Source organism: Micromys minutus, assembly GCF_963924665.1.
Source record: "Micromys minutus genome assembly, chromosome: 15".
NCBI lineage: Eukaryota > Metazoa > Chordata > Mammalia > Rodentia > Muridae > Micromys > Micromys minutus.
Window position 1 is genome coordinate 55,194,958 of NC_137984.1, and position 11,536 is coordinate 55,206,493.

At 42.2% G+C, this 11,536-nt stretch overlaps 1 protein-coding gene across 1 annotated transcript; it reads right to left on the reverse strand.

Annotated features, from left to right (window-relative positions):
• Positions 1-375: 375 nt before the first annotated feature.
• Positions 376-3,139, reverse strand: COMMD2 (COMM domain containing 2). The gene is made up of 5 exons (XM_080929197.1): positions 3,029-3,139; positions 2,869-2,946; positions 2,193-2,275; positions 1,598-1,771; positions 376-859 (listed from the first exon to the last, which is right to left on the reverse strand). The coding sequence occupies exons 1-5, from the start codon at positions 3,093-3,095 to the stop codon at positions 662-664; spliced, it is 600 nt and encodes a 199-aa protein (XP_080785323.1). The 5' UTR covers positions 3,096-3,139; the 3' UTR covers positions 376-661.
• Between the last annotated feature and the right edge of the window lie 8,397 nt (positions 3,140-11,536).

The window sequence follows — 11,536 nt, forward strand, 5'->3', positions numbered from 1 at the left end:
CACACACGAAACAAATAAACATAAAAAAGAGTTGATCATTCTATTCTTACATCATTGTAAATCTAAATAATGGTGTGCCTTTTAGATGCTTTAGACCCTGATAAAATGTGCATTAGGATCACACAATTTTGTATATCAGTTAATCAGCCCCAATAACTTAAACGTAAGCAATGTGGTAAGTGCTACTCAGCATCTTTACATAAAGCAAGAGCACACATGCACCTGTAACAATATAGAAAGGCTTGTAAAAATCCAATTTGTCTTTCCTGTGGCCAGAATTGTGAAACACTTTTAGAAGCAAAAGATACGGAACTATCTAGAAATAGTTCTAAATATTAACTGTGAATTTTATTTTCAAATTTTGATCGAGGCCAAAGAAATAAAGCAGATAAAAAAAAAAAAAAAAAAAAATATCCAAGTCAGAAGAGTTCACGTACACAGAAAACAGTATTGATGAATTTTAGTTGGTCCATCCTATTTACACACTTAAAATACAAAATGCTTTGCAATCTGTCAAGAAGCTGACTGCATTTAGCACCAAAAGGAACTGTAGTTTAGCTTCTGATCAAGATTTCCACATCCTGAGCAGAAAAAGAAACTCCATGAAACCCAGACAGGCCACTGCCAACCAGAAGGAACTGGACGGAACTGGACCTCCGAGTTACTTGATGCTGCGGACTACTCTCCTGCAGTGGTTAGTTTTCATCTCCTCCAATGCTTGCTCCAGTTGCTGAACCAAATGCAGCAGGGTAGCTGGGTCTGTCTGCAGAAAGTGAGTGTTGTGGTCACCATTCTGATGGAGGTGCAGCCTTATCGTCACTGCTGGTTTAATTTGTTGCCGGAGACTTCTGCTTGCAAGCTTGGAAACACAGGAAGAGCACAGGGACTAATGATTATGCCGAGTATATAACACTTAAAATAAACAATGCCATAGGTTAAAAAAAAAAAAAAATCTTATTTTAGATGAACTACAAGTGACAAAATGGAAATTAAACTATAAAACAGTTGGAAAGGAAAACAAGGTTGTAAATGAAACCTAATGGTCTTGGTCATGTTCACATGACTTTGAGTATGTGATTACGTGAGTCTTATTGAGTGTCCCAACTATACACTTTTCTTTGTGTGTGTGTGTTTACAGACAATTTTTAAAAATAAGCATTGCCAAAAAAACAAAGCAAAAACAAACAAGTCTGTTTTTTTAAACCATCTTTTTTTTCTAAAATGACGTTTTAAAAACATTGCAAATTAGGGTCTTAGGGATGGTTCAGTGGGTTAAGGCACTTGCTGCTATGCCTGACTACCTGAGCTTAATCTTTTAGGGCAAACTTCTGAAAGCTGTCCTCTGATCTCTACACAAGTGCCATTCATGTACACACACATTGAGTAAATACACGTAATAAAAATAAATAAAAACCTTTGCAAATTAAACTCAGTAAATCATATTAGAAATAAAAGAAAATGAGCTACATGTGAAATGACCCAAAAATGAGCATTAAAATTTACATGTTTGTTTTCATAAGAGCTTGGCTAAGTTGGTAAATAATGGAGCATGTGATTTTTATAGTCTGTGTCAGGCGTAAACAAAGAAAAGCCATACCTGTACATCTAGCCGCCACTCAAGACTATGGTAACTGGGGAGACAAGGTGCTAACTCATTCAGAATAGTTCGGATCTCCTTTCTGTTGTCTAGGTAGAGCTGAAGCAGTAAGTTGTTCAATTCTTCAGAGAATCCCAGAACAAAAACAGAGTCTTGGAAATCCAGTTCAGAAATCTAAACATAAATTGAGGTCACTGGAATTTACCTTTGTCTAGTAAATGCTAAACCATTTCTACACACAAAGGTCCATTATATCCTCTAATTCTGTCTAGAACATTCCTTATATTGAAAGAACATCACTGCCCACCATTCCAAAATCCAAGTTACTAGTATACAAAATAACCTTACTAAAATATGAAATTAAGATGCTTAATTTTATTTTCTACTTTCCCATCAAGACAGATACGACTGCTGATACATATGATACAGAAATATTGACAATTATAATTTAAACTAGCAAGAGGCATTCGTATTTGATAATACCAGTAACACCGTTTAGGTATTCTGCACAAATTCAATTATGAGTTAGTAATATTGTAAGAGGTGCCCGTTTGAAAGGTTCTGGGTAATACAATACAGTTCTCAGAAGCCTTACCATGAGCTTTGAGCTCTCTGTGAGGAGATATGTTAATCCTTCCACCCCATGCTGGACAGTGTCACTACTCACATTGAGTTTTCCTAAGGAGGAGAGGGGGGAGAAATGAACAGATTATCCATTTGTTAAAAATAAGCATGTTCAATTACCAGATCTCTTCAAACAGTACAATGAAAATGAGTTAAGGAGACTACTGGTCTGTCTCAACCCACTCCACTAACAGGTCTTCAGTATTTCCCTCCAAGCAATCATAACAAAACACAAACCTGTGAACAGACACACAACCCCTTCATGCCAGGCAGAAGGGGAATTCAACAGGGGTGTTCTTAATCTCGCTCCCACCCTCTTCAACTTTAGCAAAAGCAGTTTCTGGGCAGCAAATGTTAACCGAACACTTGAATGACAGTTCCGCTTCTTCAGCATGCAGTATTTTATTAAGCACCATAGTATTTCCGAAAGGCAGATGGTACTGTATTCATTTTAAATATTAAGATAGTTGTTTCATACTAGCTTTAAAATCACGCAGCTACTTGCAGAGTTTGCGCCACGACTGCTCTTTGGGTTTTTTAAAGGCTGCAAGGGAAATAAGACCCTAGGACTTGCAAAGGTTCAGGCGGAGAAAGAAAACAGATTGCACTTTCCAGCTCAACTGAAAGCTGTCCTCTCCCTTTCTTACTGGCGGCGCCTTCATAGATCTTCGGGTTTGATCCCCGTCGGAGGAACTCCACGGCGATCCTCCCGAACTCGGCGACCACTGCAACGGAAGTCGGCAGGCATGAGTGCCGGGCTGTCCCCCAGGCTGTCCCCGCCGCCGCAAGCACCCCGCACTCCCTTACCCGCGCTGTCCACTTGCGGCAGGAAGGCCAGGTGCTCCTTGTGCTCCTCGGACAAATCCAGCAGCATCTTAGTAAATCTCCCGACTTCGCCCCTCCGCGCCGGCCCCGCCCTTACCACTTCCGACCTCGGTGCAGGCGAAAAGAAGCTCCGGCGTGACGATACTGCCTAAGCTTTGGGTTCCGGTGTCTGGCAGTCCACCGAGAAGGAGATTGCAGGATTCACTCTATAGGAGTGAAGGGAAGAGGTGAACCCTGGTAAGAGTTAAAAAGTTACAAGTCTTTCATTCTTAAATCACCCCGCAAAAGTGTAGTATGTGGTGCTGCAGAGATAGCTCAGTGGTTAAGAGCTCTTGTTGCTGTTGCAGAGGACCCAGGTTCAGTTCCAGCATTCATATGGTATCTCTCCATAAGTAACTCTAATTGTAGGGGATTCACCACCTTCTTGTGAGCTCCACGGACACAAGACATATATATCACAGTGACTATTTTGTACACTCCACAATAGCTTGAGAGAAACTACACAATGATCACAGGTGTTCTCACTGGTTTCTGAAGGTACACCAGCTAGGGTGGTTTTGAACAATTTGTGCAGGACTTTGTGTTATCACAAGCCTTCATGGTCCCTAAATAAGTCTGTGAACATTTTCACTTAGGCAAGAAAGGGAGCACTTTCCTTGGCTGTGAGGTTTGCTTCGAATGGTGCAAACACCATTTCTTCAGACTGCTCCTCCTTACACTGTATCCCTTGCTGCTACAATGTTGGACCCAATAAAAGGCCTTTCTAGTGGTCTTTTCTTGCCCACTTCTAGAAGCAGATACACTGCTGTAGCAGCAATGATAAAAGCAGCCAAGTTGCAACAGACACAACAGCTGAGTGTCCTGAACATCAAGCCATAGAAGTGACTGCCCAGCTTGATCCTTGCCAGCAGAAGAGGGGAACAGAGAGGCAAGAATGGTAAAATAGCCAGTTTCTTAGGAGCTGAAGAGGGATGGAAGATTGTAAAGAAGCAAACAGACTGGCTGGGTAAGATGGCTCAGTGGGTAAAGGTTGCTTGCTGAGAAGCAGGAAGACCTGAGTTCAAACCCTGGGACCCTCATGGTAGAAGAGAAAACTGGCCCCTATGATTTGTTCTCTGACTTGCCAAACTGTACTGTGGCACACGTGTTCACCTACAAGCACACTCCCTCTCCATCTTTTTCACTCCCTGTCTCTTCCTAATGGAATAAAAATTATTTTAGAGACAATCCAAGAGTAGCTGAAGGCTTTGGTTGCTGGAATCGTTCCTGAGTTCTTGGTAGCCAGTTCTTCAAACACTCTGGCCCCAGGAGCTGGAAAATTGGCTGTCACTAAGGGGTGAGAAATTGGATACATCCCGATTTAGAATCTTCCCAATACTAAGAAATCCTGATTTCTTTTTACACCTATAAAAGAGCTGTAATCCTTATAGCATTAAGGGTCCTGATACTATAGACCTATACAAGATCCATGAACCTTGCAGAAGCCAGGATTCCACTACATAATGTTAGATTTCTGAAGCAGCTCAACGTTAAATTTCTGAGGCAATTTAAGGAAACAGCTTAAAGAGGCAGAAAACAGGCCAGTCTGACCTCAACAGATGAAATTCTTCATTTCAAACAGTGAAGGCAGGCACAGGGGGAAGGTGGTGTTTTCAGAAGGAGGAAGGGAAAGCTTGGGGTTTAGATAAATAGTTTGGGAATGCAACTGAGCAGGCTACATGCAAACCTGTAGTTTCTCTCTCCTGGAATTGTTTATCCGGACAGGCCTGTTTATCTTCAGTAACCGCCTTGCCTGGATATCAGGATGCAAAGGGACAGTGGGCAAAGGAGTTTGGCAATGTCATTGAAGAGGTGAGGGGACTGGAAGAAGGTTTTTGTCTTTGTTTTTGTGGTTTTCTGACATGGGGTTTGTCTGCATAGTTCTTGCTGTCCTGGAACTTGCTCTATAGAAAGACTGGCCTTGAACTCAGAGACCTGTCTGCCTCTTCTTCCTGAGTGCTGGGATTAAAGCCATGCACCACAATGTCTGGCAAGATGTTGGAGTTTAAACATAGTGGTAGGGGTTTTCCGAAAGCTTTCGGGGAGAAAAGCTCCTTAGTGAGAGTCTGACAGTGTTTGTGAAAGGTCAATTCCAACAGCTAAGGCCTGCCCTGGGGTGATAACACTTGCAGGGTTAAGAGTCCTACTACCAGAACCGCACACAAGAGATGAAACAGTAGAGGCTACCCCCTACTGCTGGCCCATCTGCTGCTGCTGCTGCTGTCTAGGATTAAAACAAAACAAAACAAAGCAGAGGCTAGTACTGGAAGAACTTCTTCTTTACTACCTGTGATTTCTGAAGAGGGCAGAGGCCCCTGGCCAGCTGCTTGGAAACATTTGAACTTGTTTGTCAGGCTCTGAAGTAAGCTTGAGGGAAGCATGTCAGGCGAGAGCTCTTTTCTGTTGTGGTAGAAGTGTGAAATTGCAAAGGCACCCCAAAAACTCTTAGACTCTTTCTTATTTTTTTTAAAGGTTTATTTATTTATTATATATGAGTACACTGTCTCTGTATTCAGACACACCAGAAGAGGGCATCAGATCCCGTTACAGATGGTTGTGAGCCACCATGTGTTTTGAACTCAGAACCTCTGGAAGAGCAGTCAGTGCTCTCAACATCTGAGCCATCTCTCCAGCCTTAGACTCTTTCATATAATGCTAATTTTGTACTCAGCTTATTATCAAATAATTCTGTTTCTAGGTAGTTGCCCCCTAAAACTGAAAAGAGATATCCAGAAAACACATTGACGATCCTGTCCACTAATGCTTTATTCATAATATCTCAGAAATGTGACAGTCTAAATATCTATGCACGTCAATAGATAATATGATACATCTATAGCCAGAGGCCTAACTACTGAGGGAGTAATAAAAAAATCTAGTACTGGGTGGAAATGCAGCAGCCATCCAATAATTCCTAAATTTGGGAGGCTGAGGCAGGAGGATTGCCACAGTTTTTTGGATAAATTAGACTACAAAATTAGTTCCAGGCCAGCCAGCAAGGACTACATATTAAATCATGCCTCATAAAAATTAACAAAATTCCAAAATGTATTGATTTTGATAAATACAAGTGCCATTGATAAATACAGGATGTAAATTTATCACAAACCATCAGATCTCAAGTGTTCCAAGTCGGAAGTCTTCTGTCCAGAAACTAATGTCCAAACAGCATTGTCCCTCAAGGATGAGATTTATTCCTAGGGGTACCTCAGCTGTTCTACATTTTGACTGGGGTGTTCTTTACACGGTCACATGCTAGTTATATCCACTACCCATTACATATAACATCCATGTGCTCTATTGTGTGTAAGCTTTAGTTAAGTTTGAAAAAAAATAATAGCAAGAAATGCTCTAGCAGAAATTAACATGTCTGAACCTGGGGCTTTTGGTAACTCTATTGGGGACCTTGCTATATAGAATTTAATTTAAAAGTTATCTTATTACATCTTTATTTATATGACTTTTAAACTCCAGAGAATTAAAACACACTCAGAAAAAACAAAGGTAAAATGTACGATAAAAATTCTAAACTTTCTTTTTAAAATTTTTATTTTATTTTATTTTATGGATATGAGTACACTGTAGTTGTCTTCAGATTCACCAGAAGAGGGCACTGGATCCCATTACAGATGGTTGTGAGCCACTATGTGCTTTCGGGAATTGAATTCAGGACCTCTGGAAGTTCAGACAGTGCTGTTAACTGCTGAGCCATCTCTCCAGTCCCCCCCCCCCCCAAATTCTAATTCTTATATCCTCCTTAGTTTCCTAGCCCCACAGCCAATTTCTGGTGTTACCTTTTGTTTGTTTTCCTATGAGTTCTTTCTGAGACTCTAATGGGGGGAAATTTGTAAATTTTGACATCAGAACAGTACCATCTTTTCAGAATTTAAGTGCCATTTGGTCGTCTGTATCCCTGATGGTTAACCTTGGATGTCCACTTGACTGTATCTGGAATTTACTAAGAGATAAGTCTCCAAAGCTTACCTGTGAGGGGTTAACTAGACAAAAGTTAGCCCTGTTGGGATTCTGTAAACCCCACCCCTCAATTACCTGGCAGTAGCCAGGTATGCTCCACCCCAATGACCTGACACTATAAAAGGGGCTGCTTGCCCCCTCCTCGCTCTCTTGCCTCTCTTGGCCTCTTTCAGCCTTGCGCTCCCACTCCTACCCCTCCTCTTCCCTTCCCCCTCCCTCCACATGCTCATGGCCGGCCTCTACTCCTCTATTCCTCCCTCTCTCTCTGTCTCTACCACACTCTTAACTCCCCCATGACCTGAATAAATTCTATTCTGTACTATACCGTTGTGTGGCTGGTCCCTCAGGGGGAAGGGATTCCCAACATGGGCCCCCAGAGGCATCTCCCTTGCCCCCAGGCCTTGTCACACCTCCATGGGCCATTTGCCCCCCACCCTCTTCATCCTTTTCCTAACATTGGTGCCAAAACATGAGATGTCATCTTTTCACAGCATTGGTGCCCCGTGACTTTTCCTTCCAAGCCCTGAGGGTGTGTGGGAAGGCTTTTCTTGGGCGGTTTCTTTAGAATGAGTAGGTCCACCTTAAATGGATCTTCTACCAGCAGCCCTCACATCACTGTTCTATTGCTGCTGCTGCTGCTGCATTCCTTTCCTAATAGAAAAATCCATCTTCTGGTTGCCGATGTGGAGGGAAGACCAGGAACCCTTCTCACCATTAGCAGATTGGAACTGTGGGATCATCCAGCCTCCTGGGTTGAGCAGGTACCCGGTTCTTCAGTGTAAAGGCACCTGTTGTTGGACTATTCAGACTACATCATGTAAGCCAACACAGTAAACCCCTTTAATACATACTCATTCTATGGGCTCTGCTCCTCTAGAGAGTTTTAAATCATACAGTGTTCAAGAAAGCTTGCTGTTAAACATGCAACAGAAGTTGAACATGCTCCTCTTCACGCTAAAGTCGTGTAGCATTCGAACTGGAGCTTCTGTTTGACCACATCTCTAGTCAAACCAGGGCTGCCGTGACATTTCAAAGCATAATTTCTGGATAGTTTTCGTACTTTGCTGGACCTCCTTTGATAGTCAGGTTAGAAATGCTCCTCTTGGCTAGGACTCTTGCTATTCCTAACTGCTGAAGCCATCGCTTCTCTTTAAAGGCACTAAAAAAAAAAACAAAACAAACAGAACCAATACCAACAAGAATACAAAGGCATCATTCACAAGGAGGCTCAGTCTGTTCCCTGTAAGCGGGTGAATGGACATCTTGAAGGTCACTTTCTTACTGTTTAGTTCTCTGTCACATAGGTTGGAGGGAAAATATAAATAACAGTCTTTCTAAAGCTAATTCCTGTCGATGAGGGAGGAAGGATAGTCCTCCAAGTAGGTGCTAGAAGTTCAGAGCCCACCTAGAAAATGAGAGCCACACAATGTAGAATTTTCTGGGCGGTAACATTTTCTAACTGTCCTCCCTAGGCATCTGTAGGATTCTTAAATTTAAAAACAAGCTTGGTTTTTACAGTCTTTAAATGAAATGTTAGGGAAATAGTTCTTTGCACTCGCTCCAGGTCCATATTAAGAAAGACGTGTAGATTTCAATACAATGGCTCCTACCTTGTGAAAATGAGATTCACTAAAGAAGGATGTTACAGACCGTAGAGACAGCTCGGTGGTTAAAAGCCTTGGCTACTCTTGCAGAGGACCCTGGATCAGTTCCCAGCACTACATGGCAGCTCACAGCCATTTCTAACTCCAATTCTAGAGGATCAGATGCCCTCTTCTGGCCCCTGTAGGTACTGCATGTATAATGTGCACAGCTGTCCACACAGGCATAGCAACTGTACACATAAAATAAAAATAAATAATAATAATACTTTTTTATTTTTAAAAGGATTTTACACCTTATTAAGTGTTGGTGTCATCCAAGCTTCTATTCTATCCTTAGAGGTCCCTTTGGAGAGCCCAACTCTGGCTGCTCTTGCTGGGCCAGAGCCCGGCAGATCTTGGATAGCGTCTGTCCAGTACACCGACCAGCTGTTCACTTATCCTGGTCCCCTTTACTAATCACTTCAGGACCTAGGTCCATGACTCTCCATGATATCCTGATATCTCTTTCAAGTTATATCCCCAGTTAGCAAGTAGGACTATTTTCCCCCTATATATGAACAATTTAGCACATCTAAATTCCCTTCACAATACCTTTGTGCTAACATGGTTCTCCGCTCTCCTCCCCACCTACAAAGCCAGAACCAGACACCACTCTCTTCTCCCTCTCCTCACTCACACCCTCAGCAGGCGTTTAGAGCTCCTTCCTCAGAAGCATTTCTCCATGTATTTGGCAGTTGTCTGCTTCCTTAATGGCTACTGTTCTCTGTCTCTTCTTTGTCACAGGGCTGCTTGCTTCCTCTACTGGGGTTTTGCTTTTTGCAGATAATCCCCAGATTGGTCTCCGAAAGCAAACACTTTTGACTATTCTAACACAGCCATCAGAGTCCATTGACCTTCATGTGACCTGAAGTCCAGGTGAGTGACCAGTTCAGAGGGCTGTGTTAGAGCACGTGGGAAACAGACATCCAGCCCGCATGCTCACCTGCACAGCTGTGTGCTTGAGATGCCAGGGCACTGTGGCACCACAAGAACTCAGTTGTCATATGTCAGCAAGATGGGAATATTTCAGTGCAGCTGGAACACAAGAAAATGACTTAAAACCAACTGTATAAGATGACAGAGGTCCTTAAAGAGAAAATGAAAAGAAACCCCTCAAATTATGGAAAAGATAAACACAAAATTGGAGGAAATCAATTAATCCTTTAAGGAATGCCAAGATTCTCCCCACCCCTATCTAAATTAAACAAGCAGGCGAAAGAAACTATTCAAGACCAAAAACTGGAAATAGAAGCAATAAAGAAGACACAAACTGAGAATCCTGGAGATGGGAAACGTGGGTAAGCAAGCAGGAATTACAAAGCAAGCTTCGCCAACAGAGTACAAGGACTGGAAGGCAGACTCCTGGGAGCTGAGTTGAAGAGATGATAGAAGAAATAGATTCATCAGTCAAAGAAAATGTTAAGTCTAAAAACCTCCGAACACAAAGCACCCAGGAAATCTGTTATACCATGAAAAGACCAAGCCTAGGGATGATAGGAAGCATCCCAGCTCAACAACTCCGAAAATACATCAAGATGGTGTTTCAATTCTTAACATCTACATCCCAAATTAAAGGGTACCCACATTTGTAAAAGAAACATTACTAAAGATTAAATCACACACTGAACCTCACAGAATAATAGACAGTAATATCCCACTCTCCCCAATGGACAGACAGACAGATACTAGGGAAATAGTGGAGCTAACAGACATCATGAACCAAATGGACCTGCGACCTACAGAACATCTCACCAAACACAAACTAATTCCATCTTCACTCAGCACCTCATGGGAGAGACTCAGAACTGATCACACACCACCATGGATTAAAGCAGGACTTCAAGGAAGCAACAGAGAGCCTACACACTCGTGGAAACTGAACAACTCTCCACAGAATGACCACTGGGTCACAGAAGAAATAAGAACAAAAAAGGAAAAAAGAAATGAAAGACTTCCCAGAATAATGGAAGTGAAAGCACAACGCACCTGACTTATGGGACACGAGGAAAGGACAGCTCAGAGGAAAACTCAGCACCAAATGCCTTCATAAAACAATTGCAGAGATCTACTAGCAAGTTAACAGCACACCTGAAAGCTCTAGAAGGAAAAGAAGAAAACACGCTCAAGAGAAGAAGATTGCAGGGAACTCGCAGAGATCAGGGAGCCTATAGGGGTCCGACCCAGGTCCTGGGAATGTGAGTTATGGCTAAGTAGCTTGGTGTTCGCCTGGGAATTCTAGTAGTGGGAGCAAGGGCTGCTCTGACTGTTTGACCTACTTGTATGAATGACCGTTTTCCTCCTGCTGGTTTGTCTGGCCCAGCCTCAAGGTGATGGTCTCTGCCTGGTATTATTGTAGTTTGTTATGCTGTGTTTGGTTGCTATACCTGGGAAGCCTGCTCTTCTCTAAGGGGGGGCGGTGGACCTGGAGGAAGGAGGAGATGATAGGGTGGGGGTTGGGAAAAGCTAAGGGGAGGGAAGCTGTAGTAAGGATATAATATATGAGAGAGGAATATAAATTATTATTATTAAAATCACATATTTTTATTTAAGACAGCCTATAAGTTAAAGACTACTCAGATTCCTCCAAATAAAAATTGATAAATATATTAGGATATGGGATATTACATGGATTTGGAATATGTGAAAATAAGAAAAACCAATATACACAAAAAATTAGGTTCATAGGTGATATGTTAAGCAAACAGCCAGATAGGGAAATTGAAGAACAGGATACACCTTTAGTGATACAGGGGATGTCTCTGGAAGAGCTTACTGTTCCTTTAAACCTATTTTACGGGAGAGGAAACAGGATCTATCACGATTTTAACTAGAT